The sequence below is a fragment of the Meles meles genome, chromosome 18 (genome assembly GCF_922984935.1).
Source record: "Meles meles chromosome 18, mMelMel3.1 paternal haplotype, whole genome shotgun sequence".
Lineage (NCBI taxonomy): Eukaryota > Metazoa > Chordata > Mammalia > Carnivora > Mustelidae > Meles > Meles meles.
This window is the reverse complement of record NC_060083.1, coordinates 50,259,961-50,286,259: the sequence shown is the minus strand read 5'-3', so window position 1 is coordinate 50,286,259 and position 26,299 is coordinate 50,259,961. Positions and strand designations below refer to the sequence as shown.

At 46.3% G+C, this 26,299-nt stretch overlaps 1 protein-coding gene across 3 annotated transcripts; it reads left to right on the top strand.

Moving 5' to 3' along the window:
* The first annotated feature begins 508 nt into the window (after positions 1-508).
* Positions 509-26,299, top strand: KPNA2 (karyopherin subunit alpha 2). Of its 3 annotated transcripts, none has more exons than XM_045986654.1 (11): positions 509-744; positions 2,090-2,187; positions 2,336-2,473; positions 4,599-4,687; positions 5,495-5,763; positions 6,010-6,104; positions 6,207-6,470; positions 6,868-7,101; positions 7,354-7,536; positions 9,228-9,377; positions 9,979-10,314. In XM_045986654.1, the coding sequence occupies exons 2-11, from the start codon at positions 2,113-2,115 to the stop codon at positions 10,069-10,071; spliced, it is 1,590 nt and encodes a 529-aa protein (XP_045842610.1). In that variant the 5' UTR covers positions 509-744; positions 2,090-2,112; the 3' UTR covers positions 10,072-10,314. The 3 variants fall into 3 exon arrangements, with proteins under 3 accessions (XP_045842610.1, XP_045842609.1, XP_045842611.1); XM_045986653.1 differs by having other exon boundaries at positions 518-748; XM_045986655.1 differs by lacking the exon at positions 9,979-10,314 and adding an exon at positions 26,290-26,299 and having other exon boundaries at positions 521-748.

The window sequence follows — 26,299 nt, the reverse complement described above, 5'->3', positions numbered from 1 at the left end:
GCAGCTATTCTGTATTTGAAAGTATTTAAAAATAAGAGTGGAGAAACAGGCATAAGAAACTTTTTATTACCAGATTTGTGGCTTCTATGCAGTCTTTTATGACACAAGCTAAAAAAAATAAAAGAACTAAAAAATGCAACACAAACCTGCCTTAACCTTTCCTTCCATAATGGCCCAGAAACCCCTACCAAGTTCCTACTGTGTCCTCTCAGGGAGAAAACGCTTACCAATATGTTTCCATATCAAGATTTTTTTTTTAAACCCACCTTCTCTTTATCAATATTTTTTAAGAATTATTTTGGAAGTCAGCTGTGGTGCTGTGGTTAAAGCAGCCGCCTAGGCAAAGAACCTACAAGCGACGTCCCTAACAGAAGCTTTCTTCCTAGGCCCCAGGGAATGCTGAGAACTGACCCGCTGCATGCCGGGATCTGGAGTCTTTCTTCACCCAACTGCAAAGCCTTCTGGGATTGCCCGGCCGCTCCCTTATCTCGCGATGCTATCATCTCTTCTTCTTGGCCCTGTAACCCCCCCCAACTTAACGTGTTTTTTAAATTCGCCAATGGGCATGCAGCGTAGGCTCGAACTAGCCAATCCGAATGCGGGGACACCGGGAAATTTAAATCGCGCCGGCCGGCTGCACGAGCCACACCGTCTTTGGGGTGATCCGTGGTGGACGTTTTGAGGGCAGCTGACCTGCAGCCTGCGCGTCCCGGACCACCTCCCGTGGAAGCCTGAGCCGGCCGTGTAGGTACGAACTCAGGCCGGAGCCCGGCCCGAGTGATAACGGCAGACGTGCAGGCCGCCCTCGGCTCGCGGGTGGCGGGAGGGGAGGCCGGGAGCACACGCCCGACTTGGCTCCCGGCCTCCCTGGTTGGCGAGGCCCCGGGGGCGTCGTTCGTTGACGAGGCGGGTGTTCCGCGGTGCGAGTGCTTGGGTTTTAGGGCGCCGAGGCTCTGCGAACAGCGGCGAGACCTTTGGCGCGTCGCGACCGGGAAAATCCGTGAGGCCCGAGGGCGAGAGTCCCGGGAGGCGGCCCGGCACCCTCCGGCCCGTCCTCCGCCGGTTTCCCCGCTGCATCTTCCCGGGTGGGGGGCAGGGGAAGGGCCTGGAGATGGGGGGGTGGTGGCAGTTGGAAGAACTGTCTCGTAACACGTAGGCCCAGGGCTGGCTGTGACACAGCGTCGGAAAAGAACATCACGGAATGAAAGCTAACGAATTAAAAGGAGGATTTGTACTTTGTCCCCTTTTGGCGATCGCTCTTAAAGATCTCAGTCTGAAGGAAGGACAGTTGATCTCATCAGTCTGATTAAATGCATTCGCTCGAAATTCCTGCGAATGAAGATGTTGGCGAGATGCAGCGGATGCAGAACTGTGTCTCGAGTTTTCAGTGCTGACACAAAATGTTGGGGGAGACTCCATAATGTGATGATGAGTCAAATGTTTCATTTTCAGGCGTGGAGAACCTACCTATTTTGGCCATTTAAAGACAATAGAGAGAGCCTCCGGGATATGGATTTATTGCTGCTAGGACATAGGTTTTAACTGTGAGCTCAGTTCCCCCGCTTTTCCTAAAAGTAACTACTTAATTGAAATAGTCCAGTTGCACTGTCCAGTATGGTAGTCACCCAGCCGATGTGGCTAGTCCGGACTGGGATATACTATAAGCCTAAAGTACACACAGGATTTCAGAGAATTAGTATGAAAAAAGTGTAAAATATCTCAGTAACTCCAAGTACTATAACATGTTGAAATGAGAACATTATTGGATGTGTTGGGTTAAATAAAATAGATTAAAATTAGTTTCACTAGTTTCTTTTTGCTTTTTTGGAAAATGTGCTTACTAGGAAATTTTAAATTTATACCGTGTGCTTTCTGTTTCTGATGGACAGCACTGCTCCAGGAAGTAAAGTCCTTCAGAAGGGAGGGGGCGAATACTGTCTGGCCAGTTCACTATTTCGTGGTGCTGAAAAAGAAAGTTGCTCCTCTAATAGACAAGTGTGGGTCCAGTATATGCTTGATAATTCTGCGAATGCTTTTATTGACAAAGCAGAATGATAAAAGGGAAATTTTTTTTCTCTGCATCTTACAGCTTTCTCCCTTTGTCTCATAACCATGTCCACCAACGAGAATGCTAATTCACCAGCTGCCCGCCTTAATAGATTCAAGAACAAGGGGAAAGACAGTACAGTGAGTACCTTCTGTTGCTTTCCTGTGGTATTTTTTAAATGCAAAGCTATTTGGGAAGGGATCAGAACCTTGAGGAAATTTGAAATAAATGTCCTCACTTGGCAACAAAAACTGGTACAGTAGGTGAAGTGGTTTATCTTTCTCCAAGGAAATGAGGCGGCGTCGAATAGAAGTTAATGTGGAGCTGAGGAAAGCTAAGAAGGATGACCAGATGCTGAAAAGGAGAAACGTAAGCTCATTTCCCGATGATGCTACCTCTCCACTGCAGGAAAACCGCAACAACCAGGTAAATATATACTTTAGATGATGAATTACGGCAAACCCACAAAATCAATGTGGTGCTTTTCTTAGAAATTTAAATAATAAAGGATGCCTGGCTGGCCCAGCCTCTTAAGAATCTCACTCTATCTCAGCTCAGGTCTTGATCTAAGGCTTGTGAGCCCCGAGCCCCGCACTGGGCTCCACACTGGGTATGGAGCCTACTAAAAGAAAGAAATTTAAATAACATTCCTAGCCTAATGGTTTTAACTATGGACTCTGTGAAGAGCTTTTTTTATGTTCCCAGTCAATAATTCTGTTATGTTGTCTTCTTTCCTGCCCACTCTCCATAATCTGCTGAAGCTGATTCCCAGGTCTCCTTTAGCTCTAAACTCCCTTCAGGTTTCCCTGCATTTCTAGCCACCAGTTTAGTCCGCAACTGGTCATTCCAGTGTTAACTGAAAGTTAGTGTGTCTGGAACCAATCATTTTCTGGCTTTTTTTGGTGTACCCTATTTTTTTTTTTCTTCAAAGATTTTATTTATTTATTTGACAGAGAGAGAGATCACAAGTAGGCAGAGAGAGAGGGGGAAGCAGGCTCCCCGCAGAGCAGAGAGCCCAATGCGGGACTCGATTCCAGGACCCCGAGACCGTGACCTGAGCTGAAGGCAGAGGCTTAATCTATGGATCCACCCAGGCACCCCTTGGTGTACCCTATTTTTTGTGCTTGTCAACCAGCTCTGTTCAAATCTTTCCCTCCTGAAATATTTTCAGTGTTCTTCTAATTTATCTTTTCCTTTTGTTCTGTGCTACATACTATTTACCTAAATATAGTCTTAAAATACTGCTTTAAGGGCACTTGGGTGGCTCAGTGCGTTAAAGCTTCTGCCTCCGGCTCAGGTCATGATCTCAGGGTCCTGGGATCGAGTCCCACATCGGGTTCTCTGCTCTGTGGGGAGCCTGCTTCCTCCTCTCTCTCTGTCTGTCTCTCTGCCTACTTGTTATCTCTGTCAAAAAGATAAAATCTTAAATAAAACAAAATATTGCTTTAGACCTCTTCTTTGCTTAAAAACTTTGGTAGTTTTAAATCCATATTCTTGGGTGCCTGGGTGGCTCAGTGGATTAAACCCTCTGCCTTCCACTCAGGTCATGATCCCAGGGTCCTGGGATTGAGCCTCACATCGGGCTCTCTGCTCAGCAGGGAGCCTGCCCCCCCCCAACACCCCGCCTGCCTCTCTGCCTACTTGTGATCTCTCTCTGTCAAATAACTAAGTAAAATCTTTTTTTAAAAATCCATATTGTTTGAAAAACAATTTTTTTTGTAAATTAGATCAATCTTAGATTTTCAGTTTATCTTTTTTATCTTTCAGAGATACTGGGAACCTTTAGTGCCTCAATTTGTTTTTCCCCACTGAATAGTACCTAAGTGCTATTTCTAGAGTATTACATTCAGATCCTGTCTTCTTATAGCACTCCTTGGTCAACCTAGCAGGGAAAATGTTCCCTTTTCAGAATTCCCAAAGCATCCCAGCTGTGCACGAAAGATGGAGAGTAAATGCTAACGGAACATGAATATTCACCATTTGTTTTATGGTTATCTGTTTTTTCGCATTTTCCTTGTTAAGTTGTAACAACTTTTCCTATGGAAAAGGGGCTGCTGTCTTTTTGAGTCAACTATAGCACTGATTCTTAAACCCTTCTACTACGATTACAACATGAAACATTTTTGTAGCACCGCACTGTGGAAATGCATAGATTGTAAGCTGAGATAGGAAAATCCCCAGCACGTTGCCCACATAACTCCATCCCTTCCTCCCTAACAGCATATCTGAAAGCAAATGATTGAGACTAATATAGGAACAACCTTCATTCCGCTCTAATTTCATTTACTAAATTGTTCACCGTCTCCTCTCTTAGTGACAGAATGCTAGGATGGTTCTCCTTAACTGGAGATTCCAGTGAGTCATACACCAAGCTTGAGCCCTGTTGCGTATATGAAAGAACAAATATTTAATAGCTAAAATTAAACATAAGGGTAAACTTCTAGTAACTGATTATAAACCTAAAAATGTCTTCACAATGGCAAGTAGGGAGTTTATTGTTTGTATTTAATCTTAAAAATGATTTGTGAAATTAATACTGCTGTCCTCGCAGGGCACTGTAAATTGGTCTGTTGATGACATTGTCAAGGGCATAAATAGCAACAATTTGGAAAGCCAGCTCCAGGCTACTCAAGCTGCTAGGTAAGTCTTTTCTGCCAAAGCATGGGTAACCTAAGATAGCAGCCCTTTTGGATTTTTTTTGGTGGGAAAGAGACAGAGAGCATGGGAAAAGTAAAAGTTAATTGCCCATAGGTCTGTTTTCATTAGACTCTTCCCGTGGGTGAAACTGTGATTTTGCATAAATCACAGTTGCCAGAAGTCCTGCTCTCCCCCAGTGATAATCGCTGTTAACCTTTTGGTGTGCTTTTTAGGTAGATTACAAGGTTTTTGTCAAGGTGGCATTTCCACTTGGCATCAGAGAATGGAAGAATTATTCAGTAGGTGGGGTTGGCACATTCATTTAAAATGGTGCATTTACTCTTCTGTCAAATACAAACATTTGTGACATCCATAACAAAGAATTAATAGTTTGTATAGATTGACAGTGTGCTGAAAGACAAATCCAAGTTAACAAGTGATAAAGGAAAAGATACTTCAACTCACTGGTAGTTAGGGAAACACAAATTAACAATGGTAGTGTAATTGTGTCAGAGTTTTAAAGTGGCAAGATCGAAAGTTTATGGGGATGCAGAGAGGAGGCTAATTTACATGATTGGTAATATTTCAATTCTGGAAAGAAGATAGTTCAGGACACCACGTGTGGCAGCACTGTGCAACCAGTCCGTTCATCTCCGCTCAAATCCCAGGAGATCTCAACATTCAGTACGTTACTAAGAGGCTGTCTCAAGTTCTGAAGTCTTGAATTGCACTTTAAATTGATTTTTAAAGTTAACAGACTTCTCTTGTTAATCATCTTCAACTTTTGTTTTTCTTTTTGCTTACCCTTAGGAAACTGCTTTCTCGGGAAAAGCAGCCCCCCATAGACAACATAATCCGGGCTGGTTTGATTCCAAAATTTGTGTCCTTCTTGGGCAGAACCGATTGTAGTCCCATTCAGTTTGAATCCGCTTGGGCTCTCACTAACATTGCTTCCGGGACATCAGAACAGACCAAGGCTGTGGTGGATGGAGGCGCTATCCCAGCATTCATTTCCCTGTTGGCATCTTCCCACGCTCACATCAGCGAACAGGCTGTGTGGGCTCTAGGAAACATTGCAGGTACTTGGGTTTAAAATTCTTCTGTCTCTAATCACACTGAAGTTGTCATAAGTAATAAGGACCTGTGTGTTAAGACGTAAGCTTGCTTGCTTCTAGTGCTTGTGAGGGGTGCCCGTGGCATCTCATAAGTAGATTAAGGGGTTTCCGGGAGTATTTTCTTTGTGTGAGGACGCTGGTGCACTCCGTCACTGAACATGGGTGGCGCTAGACAAGTAGATTCTGATTGACCTTGCCTCTTTGTTTTAGGTGACGGTTCAGTTTTTCGAGACTTGGTTATCAAGTATGGTGCAGTTGAACCACTTCTGGCTCTCCTTGCAGTTCCTGATATGTCATCGTTAGCAGTAAGTTACGACTAAAGTCAGGTTACTCACTTCTTGATTCTGATTTTTCGCACCCTCTCAAAGTATAGAGGGACCTCTCATTGCATTTTTTTTCCCCCTTAGTGTGGCTACTTACGGAACCTTACTTGGACACTTTCAAACCTTTGTCGCAATAAGAACCCCGCACCCCCGCTAGATGCCGTCGAGCAGATTCTTCCTACCTTAGTTCGTCTCCTGCATCACGACGATCCAGAGGTCTTGGCAGATACCTGCTGGGCCATCTCCTACCTGACGGATGGTCCAAATGAACGGATTGAGATGGTTGTGAAAACAGGAGTTGTGCCCCAGCTTGTAAAGCTTCTAGGAGCTACTGAATTGCCCATTGTGGTAAGTCGTAACTTTTAGATGAGAATACAAACCATAGGAAGCACAGTCAGTTGATACTAGTGTCGACACATTGTCGGTTTTAGGCCACAAAGAGCCTCTGACTTGTCAAAACCTTTAGAGTGTGGGGCGCCTGGGTGGCTCAGTGGGTTAAGTCTCTGCCTTCAGCTCAGGTCATGATCCCAGGGTCCTGGAATCGAGCCCCACAACGGGCTTTCTGCTCATCAGGGAGCCTGCTTCTCTCTCTCTCTGCCTGCCTCTCTGCCTATCTCTGTCTGTGAAATAAATAAATAATCTTAAAAAAAAAAAAAAAAGAGCCTTTAGGGTATAGAGTTTTTGAGCAGTGCTGGAAAAAATAAAAGATAACCATTGGCATCAACATTTTTTTTTTCCTTTTCAGACTCCTGCGCTAAGAGCCATAGGAAATATTGTTACTGGGACAGATGAACAGACTCAGGTTGTAATAGATGCCGGAGCGCTTGCTGTCTTTCCCAGCCTGCTAACGAACCCCAAAACTAATATTCAGAAGGAAGCCACGTGGACAATGTCAAACATCACAGCTGGCCGCCAGGACCAGATTCAGCAAGTTGTAAATCATGGATTAGTCCCATTCCTCGTTGGTGTTCTCTCTAAGGTAATGAAGTCTTAGTACTTAGTCAAAGGTTGTTAGTACTTACGGATGGACATCTGGTAGAGCTGTGCTTGATAAGATTCTTAATGAACTAGTGTTGGGTTCTAAGTCCTTTGTTAAATAGTGGCCGGTAACCCCTTTCACTTAAGGTTAGAAGGAACCAGTAGTTTTAGTCCTTGTTTTTCTGTAAGCGCACTTTTGGGATCTTATTTTTACAATTGTTCTGAAGTAAACTTGTTTCCTTATGTTTATTAGGCAGACTTTAAGACACAAAAGGAAGCTGTCTGGGCTGTGACCAACTATACAAGTGGTGGGACAGTTGAACAGATTGTATACCTCGTCCATTGTGGCATAATAGAACCATTGATGAACCTCTTAACTGCGAAGGATACCAAAATTATTTTGGTCATTCTGGATGCCATTTCCAATATCTTTCAGGTAAGTCATAAGGTAGCGTTTGAATTGGGGTTTGGTGGTAGTTGATGATATCCAGACTCAGGGTAGGGCAGCTAAGTTTATTTAGTAGCCACAGAATTAGAAAGGCTGTTAATGTGGGGCACACTCTTGGTAAGACGTGACAAGGGATTATAAGAGATTTAAAGGAGATGACACGTGGGTGACCTGAATTGAAATCAAGTCTATATGTGGACACGATTCATTCCTATCTATTTTGCCAAAAATCTTGAATTCTCCAGTGTCCTACTGAATTTTGGTGCAATTAAATTTTGATGACTTAGTTATCTAATTTTATTTTTCTTCTGGTTCCCTTCCTATTAACCCGAGTATGCTAGCGTGTGGCACTTATGTCACAGTGGTTGGAGTTAAGTAGGTCCTACCTAATGGCTTTAAATTCCTGATTATGGACATTTTACCTAGAAGAGTCAAGTCGAGTCTAGAATAATGATACTTGGTGTATCCGTTACCCAGTGTAAATAGTTTGTCAGCATTTGACCCATTTTCCTCCTCCCCCTTATTTAAACCCTCTAAATTATTTTGAAGCAAATAAATTATTTCATATGTAAATATTTATGTACCCTAAAGTTTGAGGACAGTGAAAAAGGCGGGGCACCTGTCGTTAAGCGTCTGCCTTCAGCTCAGGTCATGATCCCAGGGTCTTCGGATGGAGTCCAGCATCAGGCTCCCTGCTCATTGGGGAGTCTGCTTCTCCCTCTCCCACTCCCCCTGCTTGTGTTCCCTCTCTTGGTGTCTCTCACTCCTGTCAAATAAATAAAATCTTTAAAAAAAAAATAAATGAATAAGGCTAACCACAATACCATTTTTATACTTAATACATTCTTGATATCAGCAAGTAATCCAATCAGGAAAATTTATTTTTATACGCCTTAGGCCATATTTGCCCTTAGACGATGGTTCTCTGCCTTGACTACACTTTGGTGTTATCTGAGGTGCTTTTTAAAAAGGATTCTATTGGGGCGCCTGGGTGGCTCAGTGGGTTAAGCCTCTGCCTTCGGCTCAGGTCATGATCCCAGTGTCCTGGGATCAAGCCCCACATGGGGCTCTCTGCTCAGCAGGGAGCCTGCTTCCCCATCCCCACCCCCGCCTGCCTCTCTGCGTACTTGTGATCTGTCAAATAAATAAATAAAATCTTTAAAAATAAATACATAAAAAGGATTCTATTTATGTATTAGTTTACTCATTTGTTCATTTATGAGACAGAGCCTGTGGGGGAGGGAGGGGGAGAGAGAGAATCTCAACGGACTGAGTGCTGAGCGCACCGTGGGGCACAGTTCCAGGACCCCTGAGATGATGAGCTGAAACCAAGAGTCAGATGCTTAACCAGCTGAGCCACCCAGGTGCCTCTGAGGCGCTCTTATAAAAGAGGAATTTTACTTCCCATCACAGACACACTGAACCTGGACGTGGTGGTGTTTTTAAAGTTGCAGGTGATTCTGATGCACAGAAATGAGAGAACTACTGTCCGATCTGGCTGAGCGAGTGATCTCATCTTGAATTTTTAGAAAATGCAAACTGGAGATAAAACCATCTCATAGGATTGTCGGAGGAACTTTCCAGTGCTTGTCTGATGTACATCAATATGCAAACATGAACATTGTTTTTATTAAAATAGAACTTTCAGTAAATTCCAGTAAACTTGGACCTTTTTTTAGGCTGCTGAGAAATTAGGTGAAACCGAGAAACTTAGTATAATGATCGAAGAATGTGGAGGTTTGGACAAAATCGAGGCTCTACAAAACCATGAAAATGAGTCTGTGTACAAAGCTTCATTAAACTTGATTGAGAAGTATTTTTCTGTAGAGGTGAGTGACATGATAACGTTAACGAGATTTTGGAAAGTACACAAGGCAAGCCCCTAAGATTTTTTTAATTATATTTTTTAAATGAGTCCTGTGCCCTTGTTAAATATGGCCAAATATCAGTGTGAGTAAGACATGGTGTACATAGTTGCTCCTTAAATGTTTGGTTTGATGGTCATATAATCTTTAACTAGAAATTTTAAAGATTTTTTTAAAATCCCCACTCTGCTTCAAATGAATAGTGTTATTAGTGACTTAATATCTCCACAGTAAGTTTGTGTAGGAGTTGATGGAGAAGTGGGCCCACCCCACGCCTAGGCCATCCTCCCATTTCCTACTGAAAAGTGCCGGGTGGGTAAGAAAATGTCTGTTGTGCTAGCGTTGCTTCGCCCGTTCAGAATCTTCCTTTCCCAGCTGCTCCAGAATTGGCAAGTTTTAGCAGCCCTCCCTCCCCTATTCCAAATACTGAAATGTGGTTCAGCATCAAAGGTGTGATAAGCAGGTGAAGACCTTAGTAAATACAGACTTCTCAGCCGACTACCGCCTGGAAATGTGCTGTGTTTGCGGAATTACATTGTTTGGTTTTGTTTTTTAATACTTCCAGGAAGAGGAAGATCAGAATGTTGTGCCAGAAACTACCTCTGAAGGCTATACGTTCCAGGTTCAGGATGGCACCGCTGGGACCTTTAACTTTTAGCTTGTACAGCCGACACAGAACGTTGTTTGTGGTGTGCTCTGTTTGGTAGAAGTTTGTCTTACTGTTTCTCTACTAAGAACTCTTTTTAAATGTGTTTTGTTATTGTAGCACTTTTTACAACAAAACTCTACTTGACCAGTTCCAAACTGTACAAACTGTATGAAGCTCCTCCTCCCAGTGGGTTTCTTATTTCTATGTGGAATCTCCTCTCTTGCAGTGTCTGTAAATAAAGATTAAATTCCACCCTTTTCTTTACTTCACCGTTCCTATGTCCTGCTTTCTGACTTGGAGTTTTGTGTGTGTGTGTGTTTTTAAGATTTTATTTATTTATTTGACAGACCACAAGTAGGCAGAGAGGCAGCCAGAGAGAGAGGGGGAAGCAGGCTCCCCGCTGAGCAGAGAGCCCGATGTGGGGCTCGACCCTAGGACCCTGAGATCATGACCGGAGCCGAAGGCAGAAGCTTAACCCACTGAGCTGCCCAGGAGTCCCTGATTTGGAGTTAAGATTGCAGGTGAAAGGTGCAGGACCCACCCCCTTTCGAGTAAGCGGAGGTGTGGTTCTGTTGCAGACATCGTTTGATGTCAGTTTTGTGAAGCCATCAAGGATACCGGCGTGATGCCGACTTCCTGCCCACTTCTGAGTTCTGGCTTTGCTCTAGGCTTCTTCCATTCTTTGCAAATAATGGCTGTGCACGCTTCCAGGTGTCATATTCTGTACACACTAGTCAGAATTTTTCAGAAGTTTTCATAGAAAAATGAATAAAAATTCCTAGAAACCCTCAGCCGGGGTCGTCTTAAATCTCGCTGGCCAGGGGCGCCTGGGTGGCTCAGTGGGTTAAGCCGCTGCCTTCGGCTCAGGTCGTGATCACGGGGTCCTGGGATCGAGTCCCGCATTGGGTTCTCTGCTCAGCAGGGAGCCTGCTTCCCTCTCTCTCTCTCTCTCTGCCTGCCTCTCTGTCTACTTGTGATCTCTCTCTGTCAAAAAAAAAAAAAAAAATCTTTAAATCTCGCTGGCCAGAGAGATGGGATTAAAAATGTATATGTTTATTATTTTTTTAAAAGACTTTAGCTATTTATTTGACAGAGATCACACCTAGGCAGAGAGACAGGCAGCGAGTTGGGGGAAGCTGGGTCTCTGCTGAACAGAGCCCGGTGCGGGACTTGATCCCAGGACCCTGAGATCATGACCGAAGCCAAAGGCAGAGGCTTAGCCCACTGAGCCACCCAGGCACCCCTATATATGTACATTAAATTTAATCGCAGGTCTCGTCGAGCTACAGGTAGCATTCATTTCTCCCAAACTGTAAGGCTGAACTTGGTTTCAGAGGAGTACGTTGGTTTACCCAGGAGTTCTGCTTAAGGGGTGGGGTCCAAGTGGCTTCTCTCTATTCCCCATCTGCCCTTTCTGTCCAGTCCAGGTGTTAAGCCACTAATCTAAAGATTGGTTATGCTATTAGTGTAGGAAATGGATTCGGGGGAGAGGGAGGGTTAGCCAAAGTGCCCAAGAGGTCAGGACAAATGAAATGCACCCTGAAAGCTCTCCTGTCCGTTCCTCCGCTGCTGGCGGGAAAGCGAGGAGCCGGCCTCCGCAGCTGAAACGGGCCAGCTCTGCCGGCTTGTTCTCCCAGAGAAGCTCCAGAGCTAGGGGGTGGGGGTGGGCATTTGGGACGAAAACGAGAAGTGAGTTAGGACCACAAAGGGCTACTGTATTCAGTAAATAAGCTAGTTTTGCAAGTCAGTGGTAGTATAACGCAACAGATATCCATTTACTTTGTCTCAGTGCAAAGGAACGTAAGGATAGTCTCAGCCCCTTCAAGTTCAACCTGCGCCTGAGCACGTTTTCCCTTTTGCAGGTAACAAGCTTTTAAAGTGGCCGCTACGAAATGCATCCATTTAATGCTTGCTTAGGTGGAGAAATAGACAATACCTTGGCTAATGCTTATTTGAAACACCTCCTGCAGCCCAGTTTTTTAATTTGGAGCACCAAGCCATGTTGCACCTGGTCCTCCCAAGCTCAGCGCTCCTGGGAGGCCTGGTCATCTTCTCGGCTCTTTGTATACAAGGGCTTCCCTAAAGGGGAGGCAGAAGAGGAGTCCGAGAACTACACAGACACCTGCCCTGTCCCACCTACTGGCCCCACTGCCCTTTTCACCTACCCTTGCTCCAAGGTAAGTCCCTTAGATGCTGGACCCCAAAGTCGTGAATGTGAGAAAAAAGAACATGGAAGTAAACCTGGAGATCGGTAGTTTTTGTTGTAAACGAGGTAGACCGGAGGTTTTTGTTGTAAGAGACGCGTAGGGCTTAGTGGGCTGAGGGACCACTGGAACACACGCTGGTAAGAAGGGTAAGGTCTGTCGTTTTCAGAGGGTCAGAAGTAACAGGAGACAGCTGATCGCCAGAAATACATTCTCCTATCTTAGATAGCATTTTTAGCATGCTGGTTTCCTTGGAGTTCAAATCCACGGAGGCATTTGGATGTTTTTATTGAACTTAACTGGATAAAATTTTCTGAGAACGAGTTTCATATTCAGCTTGATTTTTGAAAATCTGATAAAATGCTCTACAGCCGCTAACCTTTTCCTCTTTCACAAAGTGTTGTCTAAACAGCTTTATTAATGCACCACATTTTGTAGCTCCTATCAGTTTTAAATCCCATTTAAAACTTTAATAAACCCCCTTTGCCCCTAACTTTCAATTTTGTATTTGTAGTAGGTAAGTAGGGGTGGGAAGATCGCACTTAAATTTTCATGAGGCAAACATCAAGGGAAAATCTAGCACTTAATTTTGCTTGTTGCAAAAATCCTTAAGAGTTAAACTACGGGTGGAGGTTGAAGGTCAGTGTTAAAACTGTACCAGTGTTGATTCTTTACTTTCCTACATTGCATCAGCTTTAACTCCTATCAAGCTACTGTTTCTGGAACAAACTGGGACATAAACATTCCATTTCTTAAGGTTGTTGGATAATTTCCTCACCCTCAATCTTTCTGTGGCTGCGTCATTACTGAAAAAATAAAAACTGGGTAATTTCTTGTTACAGCAGATCTTCGGTGTTAAATAGGATTTTACTTAAGCATTTGGCCTCCAATTACTTTTTTTTTTTTTGAGCTTCCAAGAACCAGGTCAGTTAAAACCAAAATGGTGTTCTCCAAAGCGGTATGTTCCTCTTTATCTTACCAATAGTTCTAGGAGCAAAATCTTAAATTTGTGGGGCTGTCGGACCCCTTGTGAGATTACAGAACCCCAAGTTCAGAAGGGCCATTAAGAAAAGTGAAGCTGGCTACTCCTTGCATCCCTCCACCCTGCTGGAGCTTGCCAAAACCGAGCTGGCTGAATTTGGAAAGCCCTTGAAACATGTCATTAATGGTGCTTTCTTTTGAGATCAGGCTGTTGACCTAATTTGTGATGAACAAAACCTGGCCAAATCCTGCAGCGCCCCCCCCCCCCCAAGAGAACGTGTCCTGAAAAGTGTTTAGCAAAATCACTAAGTCTCATAACCCCAGCTAATAAAGATGATAAAAGACACTCAAGCTATCAAATAGGGTTTTGGGTTTTTTTTTTCCCGAGGGCAGAAGAGCAATTTAATTTTGAGCATTTGTATGTTAAATGGCCCGTTGCTGGCATAGCTTGAAAGCATTATTCTGGTGTCTTAAAACGCCCAGTTCCTCCTAAATATTTGGGACAGTTTCCTAACACTGTGTAGGAGTTGTATGCGTCAAACCCTCTCCTATCGATCAGTCATGCACTCCTCCCAGGCTTTTCACAACCGGGAATGTCCTTCCCCAGCCTAGTTCCAGGATGGGCAGTGGAAAGGACCAGTCATTAGGAGTCCGCTCTGCCTGAGTTCAAATGCTGCCTCTTCCGAATGCGTGACCCTTGGCCATCAAAATAGCACACTCCCTAGTATAAAATAAGTTCTCTACAGATAGTGAATACTATATTAATACTGACATGTCAGGTAGTATTCTAGCCATAGAACAGATTTTACCTTCTAGGGTGAGTTTAGTATTACTGTTTTTTAAGATTTTATTTTATTTTTTGAGATTTTATTTGACAGAGTGAGCGAGCGACCGAGCCCAAGCAGGGGAAGAAGGAGAAGCAGGCTCCCCGCAGAACAAGGAGCCCAACATGGGGATCAATCCCAGGACCCTGGGATGGTGACCTGAGCCGAAGGCAGACGCCCAACAGACTGAGCCACCTAGGTGCCCCTAAGATTTTATTTTTAGGTAATCTCTGCACTCAGTTGGGGCTCGAACTTAACAACCCCGAGATCGAGAGTCACGCGCTCTACAGACTGAGCTAGCCAACCTTCTGTTTTGTTTCTCATCGTTCACAGCTGTATGCAAACATGAGACGCCCCATGCATACATTTCTATACTCAACAATAGGATTCAATCCAAAAATTGGATGTTTCATGAGCCCTCGGGCCTTTCAAGGCTGGTTTTAGCTTTGCCAACGGTGCCTCCCACCCGAGGGGAGCCCGCATAGCCTCTGCAGGGAGAGCTCTGCGTTCTCTTCCTGCCCCCACCGTTTCGCAGAGTTGGGAGCACCTCCTCATGGAACTTCTCACTGGCTGGGAGAACAGCCACCTGAGCCACCCAAGTCCAGCCTGGCCATGGTTTGCTTGGCAACTTGTCACTACAAACAACGGATGGGCCTTTCCCAGGAATGGGAAGCTCCTTGAACGCACTGAGGCAGCAAAACAGAACTGTATTTTCTTCTCTGAACAAGTCTTGATGTTTAGAACTTGAATAGGTTCAGGCAGAAATACTGGAAACTTACCATAAAAACAAGGGAAGACGAGGAAGGGTTGGATGGAGAACTAAACTTTGAACTCAGACTGAATGAGAAGTCAAAGTCTGATGTATAGACGGTAGTTCCTGATGGTAGCTACAAAAGTTAAAAAAAAAAAAAAATTGGGGAGGCAGAACTGTTGGAATACAGGAGAAAAGTGAGGAAACATGTAGAAACCAGGAAACCTGTAGAATCAAACTCTGATTTAGACCAAAGTTTTAGGTGACTAGTGACCCGGCGCCTTTCCTGCCCATCCTCTCAACCAATTTCGTCTGCCCCTCTGGGGAAAAGATTTAGTGAATATGAAGCTTTCTCCTTTTCTTTCTTTTTGGTAACTTTGTAAAATAATGTTTCCTGGTTATAGAAGTAATAGCTAATTTTGGAAAATTTACAAATACAGGATACCAGGTAGATTAAAATAAAATCTCACCATTTCATTGTACATTTTTTCACAAATAGGAATCCTTAACCTGAGTAGCCTGAAATGCAGGATAGACCTTAATGGAGCCCATGAACCCTGAAAATTGTATATAATGCATGCTTGTGAGCTTTTCAGGAAAAGGAGCTCATAGCCTGATGAAAATTGGGTTCTCAGAAGTGCAGCCATCTTCAAAATACTAGATACTTGAGGTATAGATCTTTACAGCTTACTCTCTACACACTGTAGTGGCTTTTTTGTTGTTGTTAAGATTTTGTTTATTTACTTAGGGGAGGGAGAAGCAGACTCCCCGCTGAGCCAGGGCTCTATCCCAGGACCCTGAGATCATGACCTGAGCTGACGTGAGACTCTTAACCGGCTGAGCCACCCAGGTGCCACCCCCCTTCTAATGTCACCATCGGAATTTGCTTCATGTAGTAGTTTGGCTTACCCCTCCCCTTAATCTTTACACCCAAGGTGGGGTGCAGACACATGACCTTGAGATCAAGGGTCGCACACTCCATGGACTGAGCCCGCCAGTGGCCCAATTCATGCGGTAGTTTAAGACCTCAGACCAGTGGCGTTGGCTGTGGTTTGACTGCAGGACTGTGCTGAACAGGAGTTGTAACGGCTGTCCCTAAACAATGGCATTTGGTTGACATTCATTCCAAAAGCGTGATGACGCACACCGGGAACGTGGTGCTGCCCCCCCCCCCCCCCCCCGGGAGAGAAGATGGCAGGCGGGGCTTCACTCTGGCCTCACGTCCAGCTTCCCTGTGGCCCCAGAGGGTGGGCGGTGTCCTCGTCCCCCTGCTGACAGCCAGATCCCTGCAAGGCAAATCCCACACTTGGCAAGTGTCGGATCCCAGGCCGCGCTGCCGCAGGGGGCATGGTTCCTCGCTGTGATTAGGACGCAGGGAACCGTGGCGGCTGTCACCAGCATCATCAGCTGTCACTGTCTTCGGGAGCTAGCTTCCTTTCTAGGCTTTGTTGCTGGCTCTGGAGGTAACAACCGTCATTTCCCGCTGGGATTTCTGCAGCAGTAATCGTGCTTGCCCTTTCTCGAAGGAGACCGGGGGAATTTCCTCGCTGGAGTCGCAGGCGGCTCCCAGGTGGCTGTGGTTCTGTGACTCCACTGGCATCCCAAAGCGGACGTGCTCGGGAGGCTTCCACTTGGCTGGCTGCGGCGCGACGCCTGTAGACCCCCGCCCTGGGAGATTTACCGGCTCCGGCCTTGGAGAGGGCGAGTCTCTAGAGGTGGGCTGTGGCTCTCACTTTCCCTCAGTTGCGTGTTCTAGAATGATGCCTAAAACACAAGAGGCTGACCTCATCCTTACCCCACCCGAGGATTAAGTGAGGATAAGTAGGTAACTAGCAAGCTGTTGCTGACGTGGCTAAATTACCTGGCAAAGAATGTTCTTCACGTTCTCTCTCTCTGTCTCTCTCACACACACCCCAGAAGAGTGCTCTTCAGGATATGTTTTTGTTTTTTTTTAAAGATTTTATTTCTTTATTTGACAGAGAAAGATCACAAGCAGGCAGAGAGGGAGGCAGAGAGAGAGAGAGGGGGAAGCAGGCTCCCTGCCGAGCAGAGAGCCCGATGCGGGGCTCGATCCCAGGACCCCGAGATCATGACCTGAGCCGAAGGCAGAGGCTTTAACCCACTGAGCCATCCAAGCGCCCCGTCTTCAGGATATGTCCTTTAGGACACTGAACAGGACATCCAAATGAGCTAAGGTCCTAGTCTTCCCTTCCCAGGTGACAATGGGCAACCAGAGCTCACGCAGTTTCTTGCTGCAAAGAAATTCTTCAGCGTCTACTTCCTGGAGATAATGTGGAGAATGCTAGCAGGTTTCGAACATACTTCAGCTGTTCGGGAAACACTTGACGTAATTTCCTGCTCTAGAGAATAGGAGGAGGCCCAGCAAGTTGGAGAGTCTTAACTCCCTTTCTTTATGGTCTCAGATGCCCTCCTCGACTCCTTCACGACCTCCCCACACGCCGCACTCCTGAACGTCCTGCTCTGGCTCCCGCAGCCCTTCCACTCAGGAATGTTCTTTTTAAGAGGGTGGCAAGAATCCTCGTCACTTGGACTTCCCAGAGCATCTGGGCCTGAACTTTGTTTTTTTAAAAGATTTTTTTATTTATTTGACAGACAGAGATCACAAGTAGGCAGAGAGGGAGGCAGAGAGAGGAAGGGAAGCAGGCTCCCTGCGAAACAGAGAGCCCGATGTGGGGCTCGATCCCAGGACCCTGGGATCATGACCTGAGCCAAAGGCAGGGGCTTTACCCCACTGAGCCACCCAGGCGCCCCTGGGCCTGAACTTTGTAAGGGACTTTACAAATAAGCCCTAATGAAGCTTGGAAAGCCCCAGAGAGGGCTCCGGCCGTTAGGGACCCGCAGCCAGCTCTGAGGTGGACCGGCCGTTTAGGCCCGTCCGGCAGGCACACAGCAGTTTGCAAACGGAGGCAGCGAGCAAAGCTGACCACCTGAGGTCACCGACACTGCAAGGAGAAAGCAAGTCCGACACCACGTCATGAACTGCCCTTTCACTTGCTTTTTTGCCACATCCAGTGGGGTTCAGATACTGGGGTTTCAATGGGGTCATTAAAACTTTTTTTTTTTAAAGATTTTATTTATTTATTTGACAGGCAGAGATCACAAGTAGGCAGAGAGGCAGGCAGAGAGAGAGAAGTGGAAGCAGACTCCCTGCTGAGCAGAGAGCCCGATGCGGGGCTCGATTCCAGGACCCTGGGACCATGACCTGAGCCGAAGGCAGAGGCTTTAAACCACTGAACCACCCAGGCGCCCCGGAGTCATTAAAACTTTTGAGCTAGATTCCAGGTAATTGCAAAAAAAAAAAGCAAGTGTTAAGATTTAATTTTTGTCTAGTCGTGGCTCTGAAGATTAAGTGGCTCAGGTCCTGATCTCAGGGTTGTGAGATGGAGCCCCGTGTTGGGCTCGGCACTCAGGGTGGGGGGGGGGATCTGCTTGAGGATTCTCTCTCTCTTTCCCTCGGCCTCCCTCTTCTTCCCCCTGCTTGTGCTCTTTCTCTCTCTCTGTCTTTCTCTCAAATAAATCTTTTTTTTTTTAAAAGATTTTATATATTTGACACAGAGAGATCACAAGTAGGCAGAGAGGCAGGCAGAGAGAGAGGGGGAAGCAGGCTCCCCACTGAGCAGAGAGCCTGATGTGGGGCTTGATCCCAGGACCCTGAGATCATGACCTGAGCCGAAGGCAGCGGCTTAACCCACTGAGCCACCCAGGAGCCCCTGGAGACGTTCTTGATTGTCACATCTTGGGGAGAGGAATGCTGCCGGCATCTCCGTGGGGAGAGGTCAAGGATGTTTGATTCCGTAACATGCAGAACAGACCCCCACAATAAAGAATTATCTGGTCCAAAACATCAGTAAGTCTGAGATGGAAAACCTCTGGTCTCAAGTTTCAAAATGATTCACCGTCGGCTTGTGTCCTCTCAGCCTTAAATCTTATGTTGGTGACCTTTCAGCCCATTCAAATTAGGATCCCAGCTCCTGGGAGCACCATGGGTTCCTGGCTCAGCCCTGTTCTAGATATATCTGCTGGTGATGACGTTCTCCTAAGCTGTGGGGGGTTGGAGACACACCTGTCACCGCCCCGAATGTTCCCTGGCAATCAGATGCGTTGTGCCTCTAGCGCGTGGTCCTTCCAAAAGAGGAACCACTTTTTTTTTTAAAGATTTTATTTATTTATTTGACAGAGATCACAAGTAGGCAGAGAGGCAGGCTGAGAGAGAGAGGGAAGCAGGCTCCCCGCTGAGCAGAGAGCCTGATGCAGGGCTCGATCCCAGGACCCTGAGATCATGACCTGAGCTGAAGGCAGCGGCTTAACCCACTGAGCCACCCAGGCGCCCGAGGATCCACTTTTGGCAGGGTTCCCGGGTGGGCCCCCGAGCTCGGAAGTCCTGTTTTCCCTTCCGTGAGGAGAGTGAGGCATTCGTTTTCCTCCGATTTCACGAGTGCCTGTTTGTTTCCTCCCTCCTCAAGGCCCTACTGCCAGGGAGACCCCAGGCTGTGGCTGTTTGTCCAGTCGTCCGCGGGACAAGGCCACAGTCATGCTCAGCCAATAGAAAAATACCAAGGAACTTCAATTCAACCTTTCCTTATCTTAAAAACTTAAAAACTGTCTTTTCTGGGGCGCCTGGGTGGCTCAGTGGGTTAAGCCGCTGCCTTCGACTCAGGTCATGATCTCAGGGTCCTGGGATCGAGTCCCGCATCGGGCCCTCTGCTCGGCAGCGAGCCTGCTTCCCTCTCTCTCTCTCTGCCTGCCTCTCTGTCTACTTGTGGTCTCTCTCTGTCAAATAAAAAAAACAAAAAACAAAAAACAAAAAAACAACTGTCTTTTCTTGGGGGGGGAACCCCTAGGAAACCCTAACCTCATCGGAGAGCCCCCGGGACAACCCCGTGCAGCCTCCCCTTCCCCTTGCCACCCTCCCCGCCTTGGCTTCCTCCTCCAAGTCCTGGTGCGCCCTGGGTGAGCCCTGGGGCCCAGCTCTGGGTGCAAGCCCGCCTCATGCCACCCATCGACCTTGAAAAGGAGAAAATCCACCTAGATCTCATCTCATGGGTGCTGTGGACTCTGAAAACTCGCTCCGAAAGCCAGGCAGCCGGTGGTGCCTTGGAGAAGGAGCTCTTTCCCTGGGTGGCTGTCCCGGTGGGTCACCTGCTATCGTTAATCAAGACAAACGGGCTCCTAAAGGCGGCCTGACAGCTGTGTTCATTTCTCAGGTTGCTGTAACCTGTCGCCACTAACCAGTGGCTTCAACAACAGAAATGTGTTGTCTCCGTTCTGGAGGCTACAGATGTGAGATCCAGGGGTGGGTGCGCTCCTTCTGAGGCCGGCAGGGAAGTGTCTGTCCCAGGCCTCTCGAGAATGTCTCGGGACTGGAGACGGTGACAGTAGATGGCCGTCTTCTCCCTGCGTCTCTTCACGGCGGCTTCCCTCTGTGCATTCTCTGCTTCTGACTGTCCCTTTTCATAATGACACCGGTCAGACTGGACCCGTGCCCACTCTAATGACCTCATTTTAACTTGATTGCTTCTGTAAGGCCCCCTCTCTCTGGAGGAAGCCGCGTGCTGAGGTCCTCCATGACGTTTTGGGGGAGAAACGATTCAACCCGTAACAACAACTGAACACAGTCCATGATCTGGGATTGGATCCTTGACTGAGGAAAAAAAAAAATGACAGGAAAGAGATTATTGAGGCAATTAGCAAAATTTGAATATGGACTCTGTGTTAGATAATATCAGTGTTACATCTCTTGTTTGGAAATTGTACTGTGGTTGTAGAGAAAAGTCTTTTTGGGGCACCTGGGTGGCTCAGTGGGTTAAAGCCTCTGCCTTCGGCTCAGGTCATGATCCCAGAGTCCTGGGATCGAGCCCCGACTCAGGCTCTCTGCTCAGCAGGGAGCCTGCTCCCCCCCCCCCCCACCCGGCCCTCTCTCTTTGCCTGCCTCTCTGCCTACTTGTGATCTCTGTCAAATAAATAAATAAAATCTTAAAAAAAAAAAAGTCTTCTTCCGTTAGGAGACAACATGGCAGTGTTTAGGGATAAAGGAGCGTGCATCTCGCACCCTAAAGTAATTCAGAGGAAAACTGTTAAAATTATGGATCTATAAGGGACGCCTGGCTAGTTTAGTTGGTAGAACATGTGACTCTTGATCTCAGGGTTATGACTTCGAGCCCCATGTTCACTGTAGAGATTACTTAAAAACATTTTAGAAATCTTTAAAAAATTATAAATATAAACATGTGTACTGATGTAAAATGTTGGCGTTTGGAAGCCAATGATCAAGAAACAATTCTTGGGTGGTTTGATTAAAGCACAGGGGCAGGACCCATGGGCAGAAAGAGCCCATTATGTACTTTCAAGTTGGGAGGGGGTCAGGGATAGCCTAAGTCTCTAAGGAATTTGGAACAAGGTTCCCAGGACCTCGAGGGTCTAGGTGTTGTTAGGAAAATATCATTTACTACAGTCTAGTAAAACCTTAGTCTTGAGACTCTTCAGACATATATCAGTGGGCCATATGCTTGGAGGATGATTGCCAACATGTGTCTTGGGGGGTAGAGATAAGGGAAATTTCCAAAGGGATTTTTATAGGATCCTGGAGGTTGGTTTAATGTCAAGCTAAGGTTGCCTTTTGCCTCCAGCAACATACTAACAACATTGAGGCAATTTCGGTCCTTGAGGACTTGTCTCAAGGACTTGTCAATGGGCTGCAAAAGAAATTTAATTTTGGGAGTGCCTGGGTGGCTCAATGGGTTAAAGTCTCTGCCTTCAGCTCAGGTCATGATCCCCGGGTCCTGGGATTGAGGTCGGAATCGGGAATCGGACTGTCTGCTCAGCAGGGAGCCTGATTCCCCCTCCCTTCCCCCTCTGCCTGCCTTTCTCCCTACTTGTGATTTCTCTCTGTCAAATAAATAAAATCTTTAAGATGAAAAAAAAAAAAAGAAATTTAATTTCTTCTGCATTCCTTTTGTCTTTGGTGTCCACATCATAAATTATATACTCATATATAGCAAACATATATACTATATGTTATGTGTAGTATATAAAATTATATATATAAATTATAAACATATATAATTTGCACTAATGTGGCAAAATGGTCTTTGTATTATTCTTCTAAATTTAGAATTAATTCAAGATTAAAAATTGAAAGGAAAAAAAAACCCAAACCAACACTACTGTGGTTGACTTTCTTTACAGCAGGTAGGTCCTTTTCTTCTCTCCAGATTATTCCGAGCTCTCTGCACGTAGAATTTTAGGAGGTGAACGTTGTTCATTCTCAACCAGGAAGCTCATAGTTTTGCTTCTGAAAAATGAAGACTTCTTGGTACCCTGGTTTTCCATTTGGTAGTAAGACATTGATGGAGGGCCCCGGGCACAGACTGGCCCCTGCCCAACCCCGCACAGGGTGGCCTTGCTGGGAGGCGGAGTGATGTGTCTGGGGAGGATGGTGGCCACCCACAACCTGGGCTCCTGACCCGTCATGGCCAACTTCCCAAGCTGGGACATTACACTGGGCTGGTATGCACTCCTCTGCCCACCTCGTGGGGACAGTGACCTGCACTGCAAAACTTCGGGCTTTCATAAGGGCAGTGGGCAGTAGGGAGATGAGCTGAACGCCTTAAATCCTTGGGTCACCTTCTCAGAGGTGGTGGTTCTCCTGGGGTAACCCCTGGGGGCTTCATTCATTCTGTAATCTGAGCTAAGAGGCCTAGGAAATCACAAGGAGCCATGGGGAAATCAAGGGTCAGACCCTTAATCCACTAAGTCACCAGGCACCCTCAGAGGGATCTTTTTAAATCACAAATCGCACCCTATCCACTGTTTAATACTTTCCATGGCTTTTTGTCACACTTAGAATGAAACTCACTATAGCCTGTGAGGCTGTCCATAAACTGGCTCTCATCTGGTACGTGTGTACTCCCTCTTCTCACATACTTTCCCAAGCTCACTCTGCTCTAGCTCTACTGGCCTCATTTCTAGTCCTCAAACTGTCCAACCTTGTTGTTGCCACGGGATCTTTGCTCATGCTGTTTCCTATTCCTGCAGGATTCTCTGCTCATATCTTCTTGTAGCTCATTTCTTCTATTCATTAGGTCTTGCCTCAAATGTTACCTCCTCCAAAGGCCTTCCATGACATCACCCCTTTCCCTAATCGCTCTCTCTGCTTTGTTTCATTTTGCAATACTACTTACTCCTCTTATTAGAAAAAGACTTTTTAATTTTTATTTATTTTTAAGATTTTTATTTTCTTATTTGACAGACACAGAGATCACAAGTAGGCAGAGAGGCAGGCAGAGAGAGAGGAGGAAGCAGCTCCCCGCTGAGGAGAGAGCCCGATGTGGGGCTCGATCCCAGGACCCTGGGATCATGACCTGAGCCAAAGGCAGATGCTTACCCAGCTGAGCCACCCAGGCACTCTGGAAAAGGTCTTATTTATAGGCCAAATATAAAAATCTCATTAGCTTGGGCACCCGGGTGTCTCAGTTTTTAAGTGTCTGCCTTCGACTCAGGTCATGATCTCAGGGTCCTGGGATCGAGCCCCACATCAGGATCCCTGCTCAGCGGGAAGCCTGCTTCTCCCTCTCCCACTCCCCTTGCCCGAGTTCCCTCTCTCCCTGTGTCTCCCTCTGTCAAATAGATAAATAAAATCTTAAAAAAAAAAAAATCTCAGTGGCGTAACACAAAAAGGATTAGTTCTTGCTCATATCACTTTCTGATGCAGGTTGGAGAGAGAGAGAGAGAGAGTGTGTGTGTGTGTGTGTGTGTGTGTGTGTAGGAGTTGTGCTCCACATTCTCATGGAGGGAATCAGGCTTCTTCCATCTATTGGCTCCATCACTTTCTAGAGGTTTCTCATCTGATGAAGCAAAGAGGGAAGAGAAAAAGCACATGGGTGACCACAGGTAGGTTTTTATGGACCAGGCCTGGCAGTCCCGTTCCTCACCTCTGCCCACATTTCACCGGCCAGAACTCCATGACTGGCTCTTCTTACTCCCCAGGGGTCTGGGAAGTGTAGCTGAGCGGTGTGTCCGGGAAGAAGAGGAGAACACAGACATTGGCATGCACGGTGTTTTACTTTGCCCTCACCCAGTACCTACAACAGTGCCAGGCACATGATATGCACAAAGTAATCATTCACACACTAGACACAACACACACACACATACACACACACACACAATGCTACCATTTTTGTAATCATTTTGGGAGTCATGAAGGGAAGGCACGTATTGGCCAGGGAGTCAGCCCTGCAGGAGACAAATTCCCAACACTGGCACCTGGGAGGGTGTCTGGCGTCGGGTGCAGGGGCTGGAAGGGACACCCTGGGTTCCCGGCGGGATCACCTACATGCCGGGACCTTGGGTAGGTCATTCATCCTCTCCAGAACTCGCTCTGCCTCCCTGTTAACACAACCAGTGATCCCCAGCCCAGGAGCTGCTGCGAGGGGCAGAGGGCTTGCTGTAGGCGAGGGGACGGGAGGACTGCCCGGCGCCCACTGAGTGCCTCGGGGAGCTTGGCCATTATCAGCCTTGTCGGGCCATCTTTTGCCTCTGGAAAGCCTGGGTTCCGAGGCAGACATGTTTGCAAAAGGTAAAGGAAACAAGTGTCTCTGTCCTTTTAATAATTTTATTTTCCTTATTTGCAAGCCCATTTGCCCTTGTTCTGACACTTATTCTGGGCCTCAGTTTCCCGGCTGTGGGTCATCTTCCCTACTCTCTCCTTTGTCCTCTTCTCAGACTCTTCTGGCACCGTCCCCACACCACTTAGTAAATAGCCAGGAACAAAACGCCCAATCAGGCCTCAATTGAACCCATCCCGCCCAGACCCCATCAGCTCGGTCCTAATTCTCCAATTAAAGGGGCTACAGTTCCTCATCCCATCAGAAGGCTCGAACCTCCCGCCTGCCAGGACCTGCCGCCACCCCACACCTCACTCACTGCACCCCGAAACCAGCCTCTGAGGCCAGACACTTGAGCTCTGAAAGTTTTAACAGGAAAAAACACACCTCCCTGCTCCCTGAAACATCTAAAACACCAAGGTGCAGAACAACGGCGTTTTTCAAACTTCCGACATGTCACCTACCTCGGGGTTCCAGATTGGGCTGTGAAAGCGATCCAGACCCCCAAACCGCGCCACGTGTCACCACGTTCCTCCAAATGGACTCAACCCCCAGGGCTTCTAAAGATGCACCGTGAGTTGACAATTAATTCTTTTGGTTTTACATAGGAAGTGAGGAAAAATCCCGCAGTTCTTATAATGGTCTAAAATCAGAGAAAAGGAAGTTATTGGTTAAAAACGTGTGGTTTTTTGTTTGTTTGTTTGTTTGTTTTTTCTCATGGTGGGTTAATATTTTGAATGTGGATACAGGGCGTGGGGCTGGCTATTTAAAACAGCCAGGTACTGAGTTCTGTGCGTTGCAGCCGAGGGAGGTGTTTGTGGAAAGCCCCGGGCTTCCACCCAGAAGGAAAAACCACCACAGGGAGGCAGTAGAGCTCAGTGGTTAAAAGTGTGGGCTCTGAAAGCTGACGGGTTGGAGCTAGATACCTGACTCTAGGACTTAATAGCTGTGTGACCTCCTGAAAGTTACTTAACTGCTCTGTGCCTCGATTTCCACCTCAGCAAAATGGGAGGAAACTACCATCTAAACCCGAAGGATGTTTTAAGGGTGAGTAAGCTAAACAGCTTAACAAGTAAGCTCTCAATTAGTTTTAAAAAGCAGGAGTTTAAGAGGGGGGGGCTAAAAAATTCAAATAGGTCGATGCATAGATAGGCATTTTTTGGTTTTGTTTTGTTTTTGAGAGTGCAATATTTTTAAGGCTGTGTAAAATGCTTTAATCTCAAAATCTCCAAACAGTTACTCAAGGAGCCTGTCCCCAGTCCTCACCTACAATCACATCCCTTTCTGGTCATGAAGCAGATCTCAAGAATGGCTTCAGAGTCGCCACAACCCCCCACAATGTTCTTCTTCTAGCTTCCTTGTCAAGCAAAGGATGTATAATTTGTTCTATTTCACTCTTGAGTGTGATAAGCATTCTTCTTAGCCCTGGTTGAGTGTACACACACACACACAGAAATAATTTATATAATTGTCTTGTTATATGTAATATAGTTATGATATAATATGATACATTAAAATTACATATCAATTTTATCTTTTTTAAAAAAAGATTATTTATTTGACAGACAGAGATCACAAATATGCAGAGAGGCAGGCAGAGAGAGAGAATGGGGGAAGCAGTCTCCCCGCTAAGCAGAGAGACTGATGCGGGAGTCGATCCCGGGACCCTGAGACCATGACCTGAGCCTAAGGCAGCAGCCCAACCCACTGAGCCACCCAGGTGCTCCCAATTTTATCTTTTTAAATTTAGGATTTCACAGAGCTGAGAAGGCTACTTTTTCTGCTTTTTTTTTTTTTTTGGTCGTTGCTGTTGTTCAAGGTTTCAGAAAAAGAGCTTAAAGTGAAAGCTTT

Excerpts from the sequence above, each read along its gene's own strand:
- KPNA2 (XM_045986654.1), top strand. The coding sequence starts at position 2,113 with ATGTCCACCAACGAGAATGCTAATTCACCAGCTGCCCGCCTTAATAGA. Across the intron at positions 2,188-2,335 it reads ACAAGGGGAAAGACAGTACA|GAAATGAGGCGGCGTCGAAT; the intron begins GTGAGTACCTTC and ends TCTTTCTCCAAG. Across the intron at positions 2,474-4,598 it reads AGGAAAACCGCAACAACCAG|GGCACTGTAAATTGGTCTGT; the intron begins GTAAATATATAC and ends CTGTCCTCGCAG.